General features: G+C 42.9%; 1 protein-coding gene across 3 annotated transcripts in view; it reads right to left on the bottom strand.

Moving 5' to 3' along the window:
* KANK1 (KN motif and ankyrin repeat domains 1) overlaps positions 1-23,034 on the bottom strand; it is a 129,969-nt gene that overhangs the window by 5,237 nt on the left and 101,698 nt on the right. Inside the window, exons 1-7 of one of the 3 annotated variants that reach the window (XM_041486218.1) lie at positions 22,725-22,880; positions 19,093-21,744; positions 9,237-9,446; positions 8,336-8,444; positions 7,134-7,343; positions 5,130-5,217; positions 2,237-2,456 (exon numbers count right to left, since the gene is read on the bottom strand). In XM_041486218.1, the coding sequence (XP_041342152.1) occupies positions 2,237-2,456; positions 5,130-5,217; positions 7,134-7,343; positions 8,336-8,444; positions 9,237-9,446; positions 19,093-21,744; positions 22,725-22,794 (3,559 nt within the window). In that variant the 5' untranslated portion in view covers positions 22,795-22,880. Of the gene's footprint in view, positions 1-2,236; positions 2,457-5,129; positions 5,218-7,133; positions 7,344-8,335; positions 8,445-9,227; positions 9,447-19,092; positions 21,745-22,724; positions 22,881-23,034 lie in introns of those variants that run through there. The other 2 variants (XM_041486217.1, XM_041486219.1) reach the window with 2 other exon arrangements.

The raw sequence follows: 23,034 nt of genomic DNA, 5'->3' as shown, positions 1-23,034 counted from the left end.
AGATATTTCTCTTCAGCACAAAGCCTGTGTCTTCAGTACCATTTTCCTGCAATTGGTGTTATTTAAAAATCTGCAAGTGTACTTCAATATGTTTTGGAACTGCCAAAAAAACCACCCCTTTAAATTAAAGACAACTGCCAGTTCTACAGTGTATTTGACCATGAACAAAACTGCTCTGGGAACAAATACAGGCAAGTTCTCTCACCAGTGCCAGCAACCGACAAGAGTTCTCCTTTTTGTTCAAACCTTGCCTCCAGTCTGTCTCTGTTCCTAAAATTCTGCAGAAATTCAGCAGTGCTTATTGGTTTACTGGGCAGCAAGGTTTTCACTGTGCTTATCATATTGGAAAGCAGAGACTCAGATTTATCTAAACATTATCTGCAGACTAGAGGTTAAATTGCACCACAGATATCTCAACAAGCAAAAATGGTTCAGGAAATTCTTCAGACTTCAGTCAAAAGAACATTTCAGAAGCAATTCAAGTGCAGATGTAAGATATTGCAATTTTTTTTCATGTTAAATAGACATCGGTGATGAAACCTTATAACCAGTAGACCAATACTTCTTTCAGACATCACTTCTGTGAAGCCACTGAAGCCAGAGAACACAACACTGCTAAATGCATTACATCCTGAGTAATGAATAACTTTTAGAAGTGGTGTGCTCCTACTCTGACTAGACTACTTCAGCAGAGTGTGTTTTCTTTCAGCTTCTTTTCCATATGGCTGACAGAAACTGTTCTCCTTTGTCCTCTTGGTGACTCTGCTTCCTGCTATGGAGGATTCTCTCATCTCGTCCACTTTTCTCACCAAACACAGACACAGAGTTCTTGGACTAAGAGTCTACCTGTGATATCACCACACTGCAAAGCTGACCACAGTGATCATTCAGACAGTCCAGAGGAAGGTTGTTGAAACCTGAAGGAATCTGCCTATATGCAAACATTTTCCAAGTGCTGGCATGAGCAGTTCTCTCTTTCAGAGAGAACTACGTGGCACTAGTCATGATTATTACATTTTACAGGTAACACCCCTGGTGTTCATGGGCATACACCAGCTGCCATAATGTACAGGAGTCCTGATTTCCAGCAAGAGATGAGCATATTCCTGCTCCTCTGAGACACCTAGGGAAGCAGAGGGGCAGCTTCCTCCTACCACACTGTGCTGCAGAGCCAGCCTGCCCCGTTTCATCACGCTCCTGACATTCCCTGCATTCCCCTGCTGTGACTCACTCTTCCCAAACACAGACTGCCTTCAAAAGGACCAGAGATTTCAAAGTGCTCACTTTCCTCTTGAGGAAGTTTCTGCATGTGTGACACATGTGCTAGGTTATCAAAGCTGAGATTTGTATCATTCATATCCTTGTTTATCTGATGCTACCCTTCTGGATTTATGAATATTGTTTGGCTTACACTCCAGACATGTCACTGGCCTAGTAAAGCTTTCACAATCAACTGTGACAGGTTTTTTAACTTGTTTGGAGAAACAAACTTCACTCAGAAAGCAAAACTAGGATTAAACAGATTAGACATCCAGCCTGGGACCAATTCCAATGTGTGATACCTTCTGCTGGATGCCATTTGGCACACTGAATGTGGGGAGCAGATACTCCTGAGTCTCCCCTTTGCCACTACCCTTTCTGCATGTGTGTTGCAAGAGGATCAAAAAAATGAGGCAACAGAAGCAACCACATGAAGCAGCATCAGATTGCTTATGGACTAGGAAAATGGTCTCTGTGACAGAATGCCACATATTGCTCCAGTTTCTCAGGAAAGTAGCATGGATGAGTCAATGTGGCGGCCAGAAAAAACTTCTGCACTGCTTAGACAAAGCCAGACTAGCTGGTGTGTTTAGGATGGTATTTATACCTCAATGCATCTTCCTCTATCAGCAACCTACAGAGTGCTGAGCAGCAGCTGTGCTGCCTCCAGAGAAAACTGCTGGAGACCGGTGCTGCTCAGCTTGGGACTACAGTGCAATAGTCAGGAATCAAACCGTCTATCTCAACTCTGTATATAATTTACTTAAGTGTTTTTTTAACATCTTCTAGAACCTCCAAAGCTAGTAATAGAAACAAAGATTCTAGACTACCTAAATGAGCCACCATATCACTGTTAACAATTAAAACACCTGCTGGAAGAAGACTGAATTTGGCCTCTAGTCCATCAATAATTTCATCCATGACAACTGCAAAACCAAGAATAATTAAAAAAAAACAAAACATAAAGCAAACTTACTTGCATCCAGAAGAAGCTTTACAATTTCAAAGTTAGAATGTGAGACACTGTAATGCAGAGCTGTGTTTCCATTTCCATCTGCCATGTTGATGATGTGCCTTAGGACAGCAGGAGAAATCTCTTCAAAAGCAGTTATGTAGTCTCCAACCATTTCGGGGAGAGCTGACTTCTGACTTGAGACACGAAACCACTCATGCTGGATGGTATTTAAACAAAACCTCTGTGGAAACCAAGACAGAAAATTTTACGTATGGACAATCTATTTAAAAGATTTTCCATCCCATATGTCAGCAATGCAGGTCAAATCTTTTTTAGTTCAATGTGGGAAGAAAGTATTCATCTCACAAATGAGATGTAGAGACTGAAGCACCCCCTCTGACTAAAGTCTGCTTTAAAACATCTTTTACTTCCTCTCACTTCACCTGACTTTCACCTCTGACAGCACAGAATTTCAGGATGAGAATACTCCCAGAATTAACAGTTATCAAATACTGGCGAATGGAAAAAAAAGACTTGCATAATGATTTCCATCAAATATTTAACTATGTTTATAAATCATTGATAAGCTCAAGACTTTCTCACTGGACTTAAAACAGCAGCATGCTAAGTCAGATAGGCTCAGTTCTGACACACAAATTATCAAATGCACAAAGCATATGAGAACTGGCTGCACAGCAGTTCTGAAGAAGAAGAAAAACTGATCATTACAATTACCAACTGAACCCAACATCACATCGTAATGTAAAAGGTAAATACTGTTTTGGGGTGAATAAACAGATTTATAGCTTGCATGGCATGAAGTCCCTTCTTTCTGCCTAGTACTGTGAAGACAACACCTGGACTACCTTGTCTGGTCTGGTCACTGAATGACACAAAATATTTGGTTGAAACAGTTTCAAAGATAAGCTGCAAGAATGAACAGAAGTCAAGGAAATCTGACTTACTGGACAGACAGGAAGGACTGGAGAGGCTCTGCTGAAAAGAACTGCTGGGCAAAGAAACCATGTAACTTTTGTTGCAGAAAAGAGGAAAAAAAGGAAGAACCTGTTCTTCATCTGAAGGCTGGCTGGCTTTAGTAATAAGGGATTTTAGTTGCAGTGAGAAGAAGCAGGCTATACATTCAGGATAAACTTTCCCATGGGTATGGATTGCAAGTGGGGAATTAGGAGCCTCTTAGGCCAGTTGACTTGTCTGTTATGACAAGGTAGGTAGAGTAGATCTCAACTTGAGCCACATTCACCACCAGCTCTGACTTTGAGACTTTCTCTAACCTGGAAGGACCACCATATTTTTCTCATAAACCCTCACCTGCAAGGCAGCCAGTAAATTCAAGGGCAATTTTGCAGAGAAGACATTCAGAAAGTTTATCTAGCCTCTAGTGAAAACACACCAGTAGTTCTAGAGGTGGTCTGTGTCTGGTAAATAGAAAATATTCTACACAGACCAGTGCTACCTATGTATCTGTACTAAATAAACACATTAACAGAATATTTTACATCAGTGCTATTATAATGTGATGTATGTATTCTGTGAACATAGAGAGTTGAAATGCAAAGGTGGCCATAAAGTGACACAATAGAATTTTTAAATTTATTTCAGGCACTACTGAGTACAAGATACCACTAAGAAAATAGTTTTAGTCACAGTATCACACACATTATTAAATAAACAATACACTTTTAAAATCCAATTAATCCATCACATTCAAAAAGATACAGTCCACAGCTCTTTCTGGTGTAAACAGCAGCTACAAGAGCTGAGTATGCTGGAAGAGGTTGGGACAACTCATACAGATCCTTAGCTATACTGACATTTAAGCTGTTTGGACAAGACTTCTTTATCAGCAGACAGAGGACAAGAGCTGATTAGTCTGCAGCTTCCATCTACAAAGCACTGCTTGTGCTGGAAAGCACTTTAGGCACAAGAAAGAAAAATGTAAATTCAAATTACACTTCTAAGGCAGAGATCATAATCCGGTTTTGCCGTTTTTGACACTTTCAACTCCAAGACGGCCTAAAGCATTTCTTGTTTGAATGCCTAAACTACTCCTGAAGGACAAACACAGAATTAAAAACTATGTGTCACAACTGTATGAAACAATCTTTCAAAACCTTCCCTGGACCACAGATGTCAGAACTGGACACAGACACTACTACTGTGTCATACAGACAACATTTAAGTCTTTAAGAAGCTGCAGATGCTCTATAGTAGAAGAGAATGACACTAAATTGTTGCCTTTTATATCACTGCACAAGTGTTACAAATGCAAAATTCAATTTCATATCATTAAGCAGTGTTCCTTTGCTTTCAGGTTGCCCTCATAGAGTAGCGCAGGCAACCCCTATCTGAGGCATTTCAATAAGGCAAATACAATTTTTTGTCCTGAGACGTATTTGTTAAGTATTAACAATAAATCTTCCTTATTCTCTGCAGCACTGATAAAAACCACCAGTGCAGTAAAGAAGACAAACAGCATCCCTGTGCTCAGAAGAACGCAGATCACCTAGTGTTTCAGAACAGACTCTGAGGTTTTTTCATAGGATGCAAGAGAGTCTTCACCCGCTGCAGTCTCCTAATGTGAGGCCTGAGAGCTACCCACACCAGTGCTAAACCAAAAAAAAAACCACAGGAATAACAGAGGAATGCACAAGAGTGTTGAAACTGTATTTTCATGTTACTCTTTTTATGCGTGTGCCTTGGGACAACAACAACAACACAAGTATATTCTGTGGATGAAAGTGTCCTGGTAGAAAGAGCTTTGTGACTCTTGCAGGAAAGATGAAATCCTCTTCTGCCTAGCCACTGCGGTGCTAGTCCTGTAAAACCAGAAGTTGCCTCTCCCTAAAGTTTTTTTATTGCATCTCAAGAGAAAATTTTCACCTGTATTGCTTACCACATCTTTGTTGGCTAACGCCTTGGGGTCATCAATGTTGTTTCTCAGCAGGTTACAGGCAGAAAGCATCTTTTCACTTAGCTCGTACCTGAGGGAGACAGCAAAATACATCGCATGTCTCAATTTTTATCTTAGCATTTCAGTACAGAAACATTTGTTTTTCTGATACTTCTCTGGGAATGAAAGTTTGCAGGCGAGCCATCTGCTCCTACCATGCAGAAGCCACCCTGGCAGCTTTTCTCACAGACACTCCCTCTACACTGAATGGAGATGAGTGTGGGAAGAGCAACAGGAAAGGAGAGTGGGAAACACATCACTTTCCTGGTATAAGACTTGGCAACCCTTCTAGTGGAAATTCTCACCTACTGCTATATGACTGCAGAGCACACTTTATATGCTGTGTGCTTTGATTACTTGATTGACAAGGAGAAATGCCAATAGTTGTGATGGAAACAGAATTAAGCAGTGGGAAACAGCTCAAGAGGTGCCTGCCTGCCAGCTTCCATTCACTGGAACTAGCCTTTCTCATCCCACACTCTGGAAATTTAGTCTCTTTCTCCATCCCTCTTTAATTTTTACTCCCTTGTCATTAAAAATTTCAAAAGTCATGGTAGGCCAAAAATAATGTCCAGGCCTGTGCCACATGTCATACCAGACTGTGGCCAACCATCTTTGCCTAAAATCTGGAAAAACAGAGGATAATGGCAAGTTTTCCAGAAAATTCTCACAAAAAGCAGAAAAGCTAACACACTCATGCGTGTAAGATGGGCATTTTAGCTCTCATGGATTGCAAGCCAGCTGTTAGTGCTAACAGAGGAACGAAATTCTCCACCATTGCACAGACCATGGCCATACATGGCCACATGCCCTGACTCTTCTCCTCAGAGGGCATTGCTAGGGCAGTCAGCTTGCAAGGAATGCGATCCTTAAGTACACTGGCTATCTAAGCTGTTCTGCTGCTCTTCTTTCCAATCACCCTTTGTTACTGTAAATCTAAATTAGAGAGGTTTTTTGAGAGACTGCCCATCTTTTTATGCCACCTGTAAAACAAAAGGCTATCCTACAGTACTGTATAAAGTGAGCTCAGGGCTCTTCAAAAAACACACAGCTCCAGGGCCTCCAAGCTCTTAATTATTAATTTCTGCATCTCTTTTCTTTAACAGCTGGCAATTACAGATAACTTGATGCTCTCCAGTGAAACATAACATTAATTTTGTTTTAGCTCTTTTACTGTTATTATTCTACCTACATAATTTTCCAAATTAGCACACTGGCCCCATTATCTGTAAGATATCCTTTCACTGTCTTGGTTCATACTTCCTTTTGCTGTTTGCTAACGAAGAATCAGTAAAAACTCACCATTTTTTTCTCTCCATATGCCAAAAAAGCACAGCCTTGTCTGTCAAATTCTACCTTACACAGCAATTTGAAAAGTACCCTAAGACATGACACGTTGAACAGATGTGTGATGGCAGCCTTGAAAGTGTATTACAGTATATAACCTCATATCATACGAAGCTCAGGATCTCAGTGTCCTCAGTGCTGTACCCCATCATCTCACTGTGCCATGGCTGTGGAAGGTGCAAATGCAAGATGCACTCCCAGCAGCCAGTTGACCTGGTGTGCATGGCTCAAGATTAATTCGTTTGCTTACACACCAGGATGTTAACAAGGCATTGCGTGCTCCCAAGCGAGTGCTAGTTGTGACCTGGGAGAGCCTCTGCTAGGGGAGGCACCAGGGTCTTGCTACTAATGAATCATTTAAAGTCAATGAGGTCAGCTGCTGGGAAGGATACCCTCTGACACCTTCTTCCTGCTCACACACAGTCATTTTGCCATAAAACTGCCTCTGGCTACCCACTTGAGCAGGACGGAAGTGGGCAGCAGTTGGCAAGTGCTGGGGCTGATGCTTTCTCCACAAGCACAGCCCACACGGCTAGTCCGATGACACGAGGCAGAGGTGGCCTCCCATGAGGCACACTCTGGAGAGGGTGGGCAGTGTACCTCTCTCTGATTTCCACCTCCTCGGCCTCACACTCTGGGAGGGGACTGTCCTTCTCTGCCCCCATGGCGCAAACCTCCGCAGCATGGGGGGTGGGCTGCTTCTCTTCTCCGTGCTGATCGCAGGGGTACTCGTGGCTCTCGCACTCCTCCTCCGAATCCGAGGAGGAGCTCTCCTCAGAGCTGGAGTCATCGCTGGATGTGGTCTCATACCTATGGGGAGAAGAGACAGGTGCAGAGGTACTTACTCAGTGCCATTCTGCAGCAGTCAGTACCTGCTTGCACTGGCACTACTGGAAAAACGTCCTGCAAAAAGCTTTGTCCTCCTGTTTTTTTCCTTGGAGACCGCTTCTACTCACTGAACTCAGTGTTACTGGCAAATGACACTGTCAGTATTATGTACACAGAGTGTACTGAAAGAAGACCAATCTCTTTTAAACGTAAGTCTTAACATTTTGTCAGACCTTGCCTTACCTCCAAAATCAAATTACTTCGTTCAGAGTAAACTGTACTGCCTTATTAGGCAGATATAAGCAGGGAAGCTAACAAACCTACGATAACTTTCCCTCACTATATGTAATGATACTTTTAGCTAATATGTAGGCTATATACTGCACAGAACATTTGTACTAGAGAAAAACTAATCTGAGGAAAGGGCTAGAAAAGCTGTATCAAAACAATTGGATGAAACCATTTTAAAGGTTTTTGCAACATTCTGCGAGGCCAAGTAATATTTTAAAAGAAGACAATTTTCCATACTGTCTTCTGTGTTTGTATAGGACGGTCTCTGTATATATTTAACACAAACCCAGAAAAATTAATTCTAAGGCAATGGCATCTCTTGCTGTATTGTTTAATAGTATAATGCTGTGCTTGTCAGCTACCAAAGATATATATACATTTTCCTTACTACAGCATTGTCTGAGAAATGTCCTCATGGCTGTCTGAGATTGTTTCACTTTCCTGTGGTAAATCTGGCAGCAATCTAATGTACAGATATTTGAGACTGATGCCATATATGACTTGCAAGCACTAATGGATTAAGAGGAGCTCAGTGTTCAATTCTTCCTTCTGATCCTCACACTCAGCGGTTGCACCTCAGCCTGAAGGACAGGCCAAACCTCTGCATGTGTTCCTGGGTTCCTTCTCTTCTTCCCACTGTGAAAGTGCTACAGTAACAGATGTTTTGGAGACAGGTCTCTTACCCGCCATTAATGCCAACAAACTGCAGGTTCTTTTTGGTGTTGCTCAAATCCTTCTTCCCATCTCTTTTCTTCATGATAGATTTAAGCGTGTTCTCATTATTAGTACATACTGTTAGAAAGGGAGATAAAGCATACGTATCAGTATAAATCTGTAGCCAGCTTTGAATGCAGCAGTATTTCAACAGCTCTCTCTGTAATTTACCATCTGAAGCTGGGTTTTCTAATATACATACAGTCATGGTTTGACATGCACCTTGGAAATACAGAAGAACAGCTTCACAATCAGCTCTGGAAACTAGTTAAGCCTAACTTTCCCATCTTACAATCTTCACGATGCTTTAGAAAACTTAAAGAAAAGACATGAGCTTTTTATTTTTGTCTGCTATTAGTGAAAAACTTTTAACATTGAAATCTGTTATTCTGTTAACAAAATCTTAATTCTTAGTGTCAGAGAGCAGCAGCTCCTTGCCAAAATGAAGACATTAATACAGACAGCATGTTTAACAATACATACAGCATATTTAACAAACTATTCGACTGGTAGGTTCAATCAAAGATGGTCTTTTAGATTTAGTATTCATTGAAAAAACTTTTAAACCAATCTCTATACAAAGGACAATAAAAATTTAAGCATTTTAAAAATTATTAACCCTTTATCTTTCAGTAGATTTTTCTTAGAAAGACACTAAATGGCATTTCACTGATGCACTACAACCTGCCATTTAAAACCTAACCACCACCTGCAGACACACAATGTCACACTGTGAATTTCCCCTCAGCTGCATCTTTTCCTGCTTTCTGCATTTTTTAGAATATTGAAAACCTTCTTTAACTGTATTTCATATTCAGACTCTACCGGCATGATGAAAGGTGAATGTGAGCCAGTTATTACCATAGAGACCTGAGGCAAGCTGATCATCCGTCAGATTAATTGGAGTGAGAGCTTTATCCTGAGAAGAAAAAGACTTCCTTCCCCGAGCAGCTTCTACCAGGGGAGTCTTCCTCTCCTCCTGAGTGGGCACAGTGTCCTGCTCCAATTTCAGCGTTCGCAAATTTGAAGTTAAGTGTGTGTTTGCAAGTTGGCCATGAGGGATATACTCCAAAGTAGCACCTGCCACAGAAGACAGTAGGCGTCACGGATGAGTCAAACGATAATATTTCTATCAATACTGTGATCCACAGGGAAAAAAAAAAAACCAAAAAACAAACTAGAAAAAGAAGCTTGTCCTTTAAAATACTCTTTTCTGAGGACCTAATTAAAAAAAGACTGTGATCATTTTCAAAAAATGCAAAAAAATGGCCGTGAGTTTTTCTTTTGATAAAGATATACAATACAAGGACAAGCTATAAAGATATTGGCTTTAAAATGCATGAAAGGAACAGTCCTTCTTTTTCCTTCTCTTTCAGTACGAGCAGTGACCTCAGCTCCTGGCACCCTGGCCAGGGTGGGCTCACCGAGCTGCTCCTTGATAACATGCTGGAGGAGCACAGCACGTTCACAGGCTCCGAAGGTTCTTTCTGCAAGAACAGTAACCTTTTCATTGTACTTGTTTTTTAAGAAATGTCATTTTCCATGAAAGCATAAATTTTTCAGGAAATTTTCCTTTTTTTCCAGTACTCAAACTAATTCTGAAAGCTATGTGCTTTGCCCAGTTACTGAGACAACTGCAATGGACTCCCACGTACTAAATTTTTTTCTGTCTTTTTTTTTTTTTGGTCAGGATTGTACTGAGCTAGTAGTTGTACTTAAACCAAATGCCAAATCTTTGGGTTATACTTTCTTCCCCTTGCTGATTTGCTGGTGTTCACTCACTTTTTCCCACTGTGTATTCAAAAGGCAGTGCTAATTAGGCACAGACTTTTACAGATTCCCCTGGAGTTACTGCAGCTGTGCTATTACAACTTCTCTACAAATCTGCACAAATGCTTTTGTTTGTGAAACACACAGCGTGTTTTTTTACACACATATGCCTCCCTAGTGATCTTGTTAGCATTCAAGGGAAAAAAAAAGCTGAAGCTTAACTTGCTTTAAACACTACTACTTTTTTTTTTTTCCCCCAGGTTTCTCTTGATTTCAATGATGTGTGCCTCTCTATTATTTTTTGCCTTTGTATTTATCAAGAACTAAGGCACAGCCTTCTCATTCAAATATAAGTGGCACTGCACAGGGTGCTAACACACTGTAGTAAGGTAAATTCCAAACATTAATTTTTAGACACACAGCTACATGTCTGTCTAGCAAACTGTTCTTGTTAGACTTTTCCCCCTTGTTACTTCACCTCGGTGAATTTTCCCTACAACAGGACATAACAAAGCTGATTTTTCCAAACAGTGTCACTTCCTAGCAGCTTTCTCCTTTTTGCTCCCAATCCCACCCAAGTCTCTGAGCTTCCAACCAAGTCTCACCCTGCACACATTTCCCAAAGCACCTTTCTCCAGCAGTGAGGCCTATTGCTCAGCTCCACCAGCTTGTAGCTCCTCTAACATACAGAGGAAGCTGTCTGCAGGAAAAGGCACACAGCAGGGTACTGACTGTCATGTCACTACAAGCACAGCAAAAAACCTTTTTCTTAAGAGTGAAACTTGTGGGGGGGGGGGGGGGTTTGTGTGTGTCTGTGTGTGTGTAAGAAGGCGGCAGCTTCCCAGGGCTCCCGGGGTAGAAGTAACCCTTCTAGACACAAGCACCTGGACACCCATGAAAAGCAAGAGGGAAGTCCTGCCCTTGCTCCCACACCACTACCCACTTTGCAGCACTGATTAACTTTGGTAAGGTCTCTTCCCAACAGCAAGCATTATCCCTCATCCAACAGCTGAGGAGAAGAAGGCTGCCAAGGTGACACAACACCAAGCCAAAACCAATGATTTTTAAACTCCCTTAGCTGAAAAACAAGGGAACAAGGGAACTGTCTCTTCACTTGCTTGGAGCTGTGACAGGTACAATTAAAGAGTACCAAGCACAGTAACCACTTCCAGCTGCAGCTGGTGGAGGCTGCCTGGGCTGGTTTTACCAGGTCACCCTTTCTGCTCCAGACTGGCCTCTGAAGACATGGGAAGGAGTGAAGGAAACCTGCTCTGAAGCATCCAGTGACATGGAAAGTTCCGAAGACGCCCAGGTTTGCTTTCAGCTGTCTGCATAGTCTGCCAGAAAACAGGGTTCTCCTACAAAAGCAGCTGTGACGACCATGGTGTGTCTGGAGGCACAGGTGGGCTTGTGCATGCCAGAATGGAGGGCAGGACTCTGGCAGGGCAAAGTGGGGCTCCAGCCTGAGGTGAACCAACAGCAGCACCTGGAGGACCCCTGTCATGACCCCAAAGCCTGAGCCTAAATTTCCTCAGGTGTCTCCCTCCTGCCCTGGGATAGGCAGGGGAGGGAGCTGCAGGGTGGGACAGATAGAAATGAGGACAAGTAGTAGACTTCTCTCCCCCGACTCACAGCCTCTCCTGAACCTGCCACCAATGCAACATGATTTCAATAGGTTCCCTCTTCTGGTACACATATCACTGGCTGAGAAGCCACCACACTGAATTCAGTATCTAGGGCATGATGTCCATGCCTCCCAATGAAGAAGAAAAGGGTTCTGCTCAGCTGGCCCCTGGCACCTGACAAAAGAGGGTGACATCAAGACTTGAGGGCAAGGAGACAATAAATGTGCATTAGGCAAACCAGTCAGTATACTCATTCTCCCTGCAAAGCTCTTAGATGTCTACACTTACTGCATGCACAGTACCCAGTGATGAGGGAAAGAGAGCTTTGGGTCCAACTCAGTACTAATTCTGCAAGCAGTTAATTATCATTTAATATCAGCTCCCAGGCCTTCCCCTTTTCAAGACAGCAAACATGAAGACACTTGGATAGCACCAAGTCCAATCACTGAGAAAAACAGACGAAGGAAGGAGCTGTACCACCCAACATCATGGTCCATGATTTAATAGATTAATCTACTGCTGTGCAAACCAAAAAGCCAAATGAACTGAGTTCCTTCTTCCTCCAACAGAACTGCAGGGGCACTCTTATGGCTGGAGGTAGCGCACACCTCTCCAGTGTGGAAATGAAACCCTAAAGATCACCACCAGTCTACACATTTCTCAACATATACTTTTCCTCTCACTTCACAGAGATCTCAAGTATGCTTGAGCAGAATCCTTCTCCAGGATGCAGTGCACAGCACTGACAGCAAATCTGCCAACATGTCAATACTTACTCAGGCACTGCCTCCAGACAGAGACCCTCGGGACCCTCAGAGACCCTCCAGACAGAGACCTGCCTTGATGATATTCCTTAGCTTACTGTTCCAGGCAAATACTGCAAACTTGAGGTAAGTTTCTAAGTATTGATACAGAATAGCAAACTACAGAAGAAACCTGTCAAAAACTTCTAATGTATTTTTCAACATAGTAGAGGATTTTGGAAAAGTTCAGGAGTAATTTAGAGGCAAAAGTATGACACAACAAAACAAAAGAACTTGCTAACTTCATCTGTACATAAACACTTATGCAGAAAGCTGCTCTCTTCAGTTTCAGGGGGAAACAAGTGATTGGACCATCTTCAGGGGCTCAGCTCCAGTGGTTTGAAGGAATGAGAACACCTATTTTTAATTTTCTAGAAGGAATCTCCTCACATAAATCACTTGTGCTTCTTTTGAAAATCTCACCAATTTAAACCAGGGTGACAGCAAAGCTGCTACAGAGAAGCAACAAATTACCCATTCCATTTCTGGCACCTATAATACAGTGTTATTAGGATGCAATTTTCCTTCCTAATTGCAGACTTTTCCTCACATTTATGACAGCACAAGTAGTCATGCTGTTAGCTGGTTCAGGGAACTCAACAGATTCTTTTGAATTTGTGATGAACTCATGGGAACAGAAGTCTGGCCTTCACTTGCTTTTGAAAACTTCCATTTATTTGATGAAAGTAAACCTAAGTATTATCATAAAAACAATTTAGCTTGACAATACTTTTATCCCACTGGAAATCAAGAAAAGTGCAAACAAGGCTGGGGGATTAAATACCATCAGGATGAGAACCCAGCTCTCTGGCTGGAACATCATAGGCTTCTAGCTTAAAAAAAGGGCACAAGCTTGTTTTTATGTGGTAGCTACACAAAGATTTTATTTTTAACCTTTTGGTCAGTGCAAGCATTTATTTGCACAATATGTTTATAATGATCAGTGATACGAGTTATACATTCCCCACTAAAGACAGTGCACAAATACTGTCTGGAGCATATATAGCTAGGAAATAGTTCTCTTTCACACTGCATGATTTCTTTACAGTAACAATAAGCTCATTATAAAATTATTTTAACTGAAGTATTTTTAAATGCCTAAATAGAGGCTTTTTAAAATACAAATTATTTTAATCCACTTTCAATTTGGTGTACTTATCAGAACTGTTAAAGAAGAAAACCCATTCTACTAAGGTACATAAAAAGGCAGTAATGAGCAAACATGTTATGTTTAAACATTTACAGCGATTGATAGTAACTCATCCAACTGATGAATGCAGTACCTTCACAAGACTAGAGAGCAGTTTCATTATAAAAGGTACTTTTGAGCCATTCCAGGTTAAAAGTCAGTGAACTTAAAGTTTCAAAACAAAAAAATTGCCACACATGAGCTTTTTATACAATAAACTGACAGAAGGCAGATTCTCTTGGGGCCCAAGCAAAGGCAGATGCTAAACTATCATTCAGCTCCAGGGAAAACACTTCTTCTAATAGGATGAAGGCTCTAGTAAGTGAACTGCAAGAAAAATCTCATTTTCACTCTTGCTTTAAACACTTTCTCTGTGCTGAGAAGTTGTTTTCTATCCCCAAATTAGACTGTAAATCTGGTTTGTTGAAACTGGAAGTTAAAACCAATTCTCTTCACTGAACATGACTGACCACAAAAGATCACACATCTTTGAAGCTAATTGTCTTATTTATGAAACGCTCTCTTTTCCAAGACAATTGTGCATGAAGCTTAGTGAAAGACAACCTTCATCTCCCTGAGGAGTGACGGATCAAAACATCTCATGATGCTGGGTACAATAAGAAAGTCAGCTTGGAGTACTTCCTTCTTTCTCATTCACGTGGATTTGATTTTATCAGCTGACATTTTATTGTTGCTGAAATATGACAACACTTCCTTAGAAAAATGGGAATCTCTTGCTATTAAATATTCATAGCCTGTTACCATGGGAGTGGAACTCCAAACAGCTCAGTGCCTGAACATTACATCCCTGTGCCATACCATTAGGAGAGAACTGGGGCTCTATCTAACAGACAGCTTAGCAGGCTGCAGATTTCCACTCTATAAGCAGCAATAAGTTTTAAGGGAAAAATAATCTATACTGTGGCAAATTATGCTCTCTGCTAACTGAAGCAGAAGCCAGGAGATAGAGCAGCTTTTAGATTCAAACACTACATGTAGTGCTACCATTGAGTCAAACCAGTAAATATTACAATGCTAATAATGACAACAGTAATAAGCTTGTGTTAACATATGACCAGGCAAGGTACATCAAGCCTCTTAGAAGAGTTTTATGGAGGCTGGTACATTTTTGAACAGCATTCCCATTTGAGCTTCCTGCGTTGTCACAACTAGCAGAAACCACCTGCCACAGTAAACATGCAGAGGAGGCACTGTATTCTCTGAGACACCAAGCAGACACATGTAAATAAACAGTACTCATGTAGCACTTGGGTGGGACCATCTGCGTGGCTGTTTTGCATTATGCATGACCTTCCAAGGAAAATGCTCCGCATCTTCCCAGCAGACTGATGGATGTATCCTGTTTGTTACACAAGCGAGAACATCTGTACAGAAACTTAACATGGTGATTAAGGCACGCACCTGTGGCAGATACATGGAGCTGAGGACTTCCTTCACCTGCCTACACACAGGCACAACCACTGTGATTTGTAGCAACACACAGCTTTACAGGATCACTACCACACCTGTGCCACATCAGCACAGGCTTCTGAGCCTCAAGCAAGCCCTAAGTCTTCAGCTGCCAGGAGAGAAGTTACTAACCTGTCAAACACCACATTCTTCAAGAGAAAGGTGTGTCAAACACAAGAGCTGCAAAGAAAAACAGCTTTCTCCAATTGTCTGCATTACAACTGACGGCACAGAAGAAGACAACCATGTTCACACTGCCCCATTAGTCCTACACACCAGTTTTGGGGAACCAGGGCCTTCTCATATCACCATCATTCTTTTGGTCTTTCCATTGTCCCTCAGCCTGCTTCCCCAGCTCTGGTTAAAACTTAAAAGCTGAAAACCTTGGAAGATTTTCCGCCAGATGGCACATCAAGATTTCCAAACCCTCTAGACATTCTGACACCACATACTTCCTATTTTTTTTCACTCCCTGAAGTTTTAACTCAAGAAGCTGCCTCCTTCCTCATGAAGACTAAGTAGTTTAATGCTTCTACTGGGAACTCAGTCAGGATTGCTCTAAAATGTGACAATAAAACTGATATCTGAAGACCACTGAGGCAAAATAGCAATGCATTTTCAGGTCAAGTATGCTCAGGTCATTTTTCAGGGCAATGGCAGATCAGTTGTTCTTAAATACCATTCTTGAAAACTCCCTGCCAGTGAAAGGCACCTAGACTTGTGAAAAGACTTGTGAAAAGTCCATGTAATTAGAACCTGTAAAAGTGACATTAGGCTTCTGGCTGGTAACTCGCAAAACACATCATGTGAGCATTCAAATACAACATCCTGAAAACTCACTAAAAATCTCATGCAACAAACAGAGGAGATTAATCCACTCGCCTCCCTTTAGGCTTCCTATATGCTGTCTAGTCTAAGAATCAGATAGCACCTAGGTTTGTGACCCACATCCATACGGATAAACTGGACACACAGGCTGCCAAGGCCAGCTACCATGACTTTGCAGAGTGAGAATGTGCTCATCTGGCCAGCGGGTTTTCCCTAAGATCACTAGGGCTTCTGAAAGACAGTACATATGTAAATGTTAGTAAGAGTTGCCAAGTTACAGAAGGGAAGGTGATTATTTTGTAACAAGCAAAATACCAATTGCTAATAGACTTGGCTCAGAGATCATCTCAGTGGTCTAAGATGTCTAGAGATGCAAACTGCCAGCCCGTGTCCTGCTCAGCAGGCTCCAGCTTTCCTGCCTGTGTCTCCATCACCTGCCACAAGTTGTGTCAGGGAAGGTGAGATGGCAGAGGCCCCTGCAGCACACCCTGTATTCCCAGCAATAACAGGGAGATAACTCTGTAAAGTTGAGAGCTCGACTGATGTGCTACCTCAGAAGCAGCACAGACCACTGATCCATTAGTATGGCAAACTGGTACCCAAATCATATGCCTCAAAGCTAGCTCAGGTAATTTTGCCCTAAAAGAAACTCTAAGAGATACTTCCTGAGGATGCTCTTTGAATAAAGGATTACATACGATGCTACTGATGCTAATAGGAAACTGACACTTCAGCCTATTTTTCTAAAAAAACCCAAGGTGTGTGCAGTCACGCCTCTCTCAATAGCTTCAACTCAGCTGCTTATTTGAACTGAAGTGGAATAGAGACTCAGTGCTCTGAAGGCTTTTTGTGTTTATACAAGCTTTACAGAAATCAGACTGAGATGCCAGGCCTGGAGAAAAGGGCACTGGCTGAGTTCACACACACACCTGGAAAGCTACATCAAAGAGATCTAAATGTCAGGAAAAAGGCTTATTAAAAGCTCACAAGCGATCATGAAATACTGATGCATGGAAAAAGAAAGGCTCTCTCAGTTCCAGTGATTACAGAATTATTCAAGTTAGTGCTTCAATCAGCAAAAAACACACGCTGTAACACACTATCTGTAAAACCACAGGAAAGGGCAGCAGGACCAGCATATAAATGTATTAAAGGCAATATTTTCAGAATTAATAGAAAGAGATAGGGTAACATTTCAGGCTTCAGACCTCTTTTCCTCTCCAATTCTCCATGGGTCTAAACTGTTATAGATCATAGCTTGATTTATGTATGCTGTCCAGGCATCCCTCACTAGGGACTAAAAATAAAGAAATTTTACACTCATCATCCACAGCTAAAGATAATGGCATCACAAGTTAAAATAAAATTATTCCAAAATAATTTTATCAGGAATGTGAAATCTGAATACACGTATTAACATTTTTAGTAAATATGATCTGCTGCTCCACCTTTGTCTAAATGCTTTCAAACCTCTTGACTACACATTTGATACTGTGCAGTAAAAGCTGGGAAAGGAATTAAGGATTTATAGCTAGGGATAACTCTGGTTCATTGTTTTCCAGACACTTCTGATGTCTGCTAGATACATTTATTATTATTATTCTATCACTACTTGTAACAAGACCGGAATGTAAAGTGCATACCAGAAAGATAATAATATTGCTTATACAGTATCATATTGCATGTATGCAGACAAGATATCATGTTTTCCTTACCACTACATAAATGTTGCTTATTCCTTCACTATGAGAACCTAAACCTTTTAGGTTTTTAAACTCAGCTTATTATATGGATGGTTCTATTTAGCACATCAACAGATGTGCTAAAAAAACAGATTTACCAAGTTGCATTTTAACAAAAATAGGTACATTTTAAGACAGTAAGCAAGCTGCAAGAGCTTTATATAACTATTTAGATTAGCCAATAACATTATGCTGACATTAAATAGTACATACTCTGGGGTTTTTTCCCTATTCAGCATCTACAGGACATGCATTTGCGCCACCTCCAGTCTTTGCCACCTCGTTAACCTCTTGCTTCAGTCACTGTATGGCAAGAGCAAGAAGAAAGTATCTAACAGTCACCACCATGCATTACATATTGGTTTCCAGGAAGCCGTCATTTATAAACATAATAGTAATGTGGTTGGATTCACCGATATTAAAGAAAAATGGCTAAGGTTTAACCTAGACTATCAGACACATTAAAAAAAATTTTAAAAGTCCTCAACTCTACCTCAGGGAATAAAAAAATCCCTCAAAATAATTGTCTATATTTTTTTAATTAATAAATCAAAGGCAAGGAGTTTTTAAATTAAAATTCTTGCCATTCCTGAGTGTCACCAAAACTTCCAGCGGTAGTTACGCCTTTCAAACACGAAGTTGTAACTAGTGATTATGACAAACAGTTACAGGAACAGAAAAAGCCCAAGATTCTGTGAACCACTCTGGAGTTGCCTATTACAAAGCAATCAGCCCTGCTGGAATAGGGAAAGCGCCCACAGCTCTCTGTCTGAGCAGCACAAGGAACAAAGGCAACGTGCCTTTGGAATAAACACTACAAAATCTAGGCAAATGTCTGTGGAAACAAATCAGTTTGATACCAACACTCTAAGTGACTTTTGGCTCTGTCAAATCTGACACTGTTGTTTTTAAAAACATGCATGCCAAGTTTAAAATTCCAAACCCACGGGCACTAACCTCAAAACTCCTAAAGTTGTAACATTAAGTCAGCATGTTGTACAGTGGTTAAACCTTTCAAAATTTTAGACACCCCTCTTGCATGGTCACAGCCATAGCACCATCATCAACAGGGCCTTCAGAGCCTGCTGGACTGGGAGAGATAAAACTCTGCTTTTTCAGCTACCAGCGATGGCTTGGACAGAATACCCAATGGGCATTCAATAATGCTATGCTCTGTGCTTCTGTGGGGAGGGCTACACAGTGGCTTCCAGACTAATAAAGAGCCAAATGGGCAACTGATCTGCAGCCTTGGGAAAGAGCCAAAAAATACACCAGATTGTGCCCCAACGCTGGGCTTACCTGATGGGGTGCTTCTCTCCATGCACTGCTTCTGAAGGTCCAGGCTACGCAGCTCCTCTGTACTGGCGTATTTCATGACAGAGTTGATGGAGGTGAGGGTGCTGATGAGTTGTGAATTGAGAGATCCAATCTGGGAATGGGGCTCCCCAAAGGCTTCTGCCAGTTCACTGTAATTTTCAGCAAGCAGCATCTGCTGTTCCTGCAGCAGCTTCTGCACACGTTCAATGTAGTGATCCAAGCCAGTCCTCAGCTCAGATGGAGGCAGAGGGCTCTCCGACTGACCACTGACTGGGTCGCACACAGACTCTCCCCCAACACCTATGCTCCTGGTTCCAGTTGGGACAACTGGCAATGGAGGGGGTCCACAGGCAATGCTCCTCATTTTCAGACCAACCAGATAGTTCTCATAAACACTTATCTGTCCAATGCCACAGTCTTTGGTTTTTATTGCAGAAGGCTTTTCAAAGCCAGGGTGGCTAGAGAGCACGGTGCCCACTCCAACTGAACGCATCTTAGCAGACGCGTGTATGTCCTTCACCCGGCCATCCCCTACTGCCACACTCCGCAGCTCCACACCGTCCGTGCTGGTCTGCTTATCACAGCTGCTCAGAGTGGTGTTAGTCCCACAGTCTGTCAGGCAGGCCACCTCCGTGCTGGTGCACTGGCTCACCATCTCCAAAGCAGTGCTGGTTTGCTGGCTAGCTGTGGAAGGCACAGCCATCACCATTGCCTCTGCCCTGGGTACAGCCTCTGTGGCTGTTTCTCGGGACACGAGTTCCTTGGGCACACAAACCACCACGTCCACCGAGCAGTCCCCACAGCCCACAGACCTCGTTGCTCCAACCGCCTGTGCCATCTGGCAAGGGCTCAGCACCTCTGACGGCTCCTCTGTGTTGACGCCTGTCTCACAGATGCTTGTCTCAGTGCCCACGGACTTATCATGCAGCTCCATGGACCTCCCTGTACCCTGATCTTGCACCTCTGCCCTCTCCCTCACCAGCCATCGGCTCATCAGGAGCTCGGGGCCCACAGCCGTGCTCTGCATGGCAGGTCTGCAGGAGGTGCCAATGCTGCTTGTCTGCAGATGGTTTCCCACTGACGAATCAGCAATGTCCACGTGGTCTCCCACCATTTGGTCTCTCGTTTGTATGACAGCCTCCACCATCCTACTGACAACATGGGGCTGAGCCATCATAGCTTTATCCACCTTCTTTCTAGACCCAGCTGCCTGCAACTCCTGTTTTAATTTGGTCATTTCCCTGTCATGGGTGGTTTCCTTTAACTGAACCTCTAGTCTATATATCTTCTCCTTAAGGGCTTCGATGGTCTGCTGCTGAAGCTCTATCTCCTTCTCAACCTCTGTAGACAATCCAAGCATAGCTTCTGTCACCCCAACTCCACACTCCCTCACTTCTTTCTCTGTTCCCACAGCTATTTCTTTGTGTTGCCTTGCAGATCTGTTGTATATAATTACATCATTCATGTTCTCATCAGCACCCACAGCAACAGATCGGGCTTCTTTTGTCAGGCTTTCTCTGTTCACTCGAAGGTTTGACGGACTTTCGTAGTTGCTATCTTGGATTTTTTTCTCTAGGGCTTGCATCTCAGCAGTCAGCTGCCTGAACTCCTCTATCCTCTGAGAGCTCTGCTCCACACTCTCCATCTCTTCCTCACAATCTATATACAGTTCGCCACCTCTTCTGACCTGAGACATGTGTTCCCACTGCTCTGCATTTCCTGCACTATAGGATCGCTTTCTGAAACCATATGTGTCATTTTGAGTGGCTTTCCTGTGGTTTTTGAGTTCAGCCATCATGTGCCTCTTCTCTTCCTGCAACACTGAAATTTTGACCTGCAGCACAGGAATAGTCTTGACTTGCTCCTCGAGCTCCTTGAGACGCTTGAGGGCAACTGCCATTTGCTCCCTGATGTGCTGCAGATGCACGGGGCTCACATTGGTGACCGGTGTGGATATTCCTGAGCTCATGGGGCTGTGACGAATGGAACTGCCCAGTGAGGAGCTGAAACAAGCACCATAGTCGCCGTTCCCCTGATACCCATTCTGCAGGTGCTGAGACACATGACTGTACCCACTGGATCCCACAAAAGACGGGAGGGAGCTTGTAGAGCCCATACCTCCAAAGCTGGAAAGTCGAGGCCTGCGGGCATCTCCAGGAGTGACCTGCATCATCCTCTCCTGCTCCAGTCGCCTCCGTGTTTCCATGAGAGTTTTTGTTACGAGAAGGTTGTGCCGAGGAGGCTGGGGGGAGGGAGGAGGAAGCTGTTTATTCTCTGGGACAGTTAAGTAGGTAGGAGACACTTCAAAGGAAACTGAAGGTTTGGCAGGGACAGGCAAGGTTACTTGACACCTCGTTGCCAAAGACTGCTTGTTCTCATCACTGTTTGATGAAGAGAGAGACTCTGTGGAAGTCCAGCCACTGCACTGGCCACCAGAGTTCTTGGTACCCACCGAGGCTGGTACAATTTTCTTCCTCTTTCTTATATTTAGTTTCTTAATGGTATTCCCCTTTTGTATATCATCCACGTACTTCAGAAAATCCAAGTCTAGCTGGTAGCCATAAGGTGTTTCCACAAAATAGGGGTCTTTTCGTTCTTTTTCATCTTCTCCATTTATAGTAACTTCCTCTTTTTCTGGAAAAGAAGAAACAGAATCAGCATTCAGTAAACTAAATACTCACACACAAGCATAGAAAGATGGGTGTTCACTGCACGCCTGAGGCAGAAACTGCTGCTGCAGCTCAGCGAACAGACCGACTTTCCGCTGACTGACCCTTAACACTAAATCCTGATTAACTTTTTAAAAGTTAATCAGTGGGTTTTCAAATGCTGAGAAGTGCATACCCACATAAATGTGAACACATGCATACACAGAGATAGTGTCTGCTAATGAAGGGGCACAGCCAATATCTCAAATCCTTCCACTCCTTGCTCAAATCCTTCCAACCTTCCTATGCCTCACCAAGCTTTCACGCATGTTTTGCTAATGTGTAAAGACCACAGGATTACAATGTACCACACGAATCCTCCGCACACCAGTTTCTCTAGAGGGTGCATTCAAGCAGGCGATGGGAACTCTGACCCTGCTCCTTATGCAACTGATGCCACTGGACTTTACACAGCTCTGCAGCGCTGTTTCATGGCTCTGGGAAGCACTGCTGCAACAGCAGCAGCACCGATTTGCTCTCACCTCAGCTCACATTACTTCCACCAGCGCCTCTGCCTCTTTCATTTTAAAGTCTGTGAAGCTCCCACCACCACAACAGGCAGCAAGACCCCCTTCCAGCAGGGTCCCAAACCCCACTGCTCAGGGACGAGCGTCATACAAGAGGTGTACCCACCTGCCCTCCAGCCGCAGGACTCACCTGTTCCTGAAGCAATCTAAATAAAAAGTTCAATACATTTGCTGGGTTTTCTCAGGCTGTGTATTTATATGCAGCACAGCCATACAAACTGCTCCTCCTGGCCTCACACTTGGCAGGAGGAAAAATACAAATAAAGGAAAAAAAAAAAAAAAACAAAAAACCCAAACCCAATAAACCAATAAAACAACGGAAAAACAACTATTTCAAATTATGTGCCGGAGGAATAATAAAAGCCAGCTTTCCGGTTACCTGACTTAGCCACATGTCTCTGCCCCAACACTGCAAATTTTCCAGCCACGTATGGCTGTCCTAGCTTCATGTGTCACACGCCGGAGCGCTGCCTCCCTCGGGCTCGCTCGGCTTCCCCCGGTAAGGAAGAGCCGCCCTCCGCCGCGCTCCGCCCGCCGCGCTGCCCCCGCTTCCGAAAGCGTCCTCTTAAAGAGTACAAGCTCCAGGGAAGGAGGAGGCAGGGGGCAGAGAGGAGGGGGAAAAAAAATAAGCTCTAGACTTACTGCAACTACAGGAAGTGACTTAATGTTGTACTGAAAAGGTTTTCGAC

The sequence above is a fragment of the Pyrgilauda ruficollis genome, unplaced genomic scaffold (assembly GCF_017590135.1).
Source record: "Pyrgilauda ruficollis isolate IOZ18807 unplaced genomic scaffold, ASM1759013v1 scaffold74, whole genome shotgun sequence".
Taxonomy (NCBI): domain Eukaryota; kingdom Metazoa; phylum Chordata; class Aves; order Passeriformes; family Passeridae; genus Pyrgilauda; species Pyrgilauda ruficollis.
The sequence above is the reverse complement of the archived record's forward strand: the minus strand, read 5'-3'. Positions and strand labels throughout refer to the sequence as shown.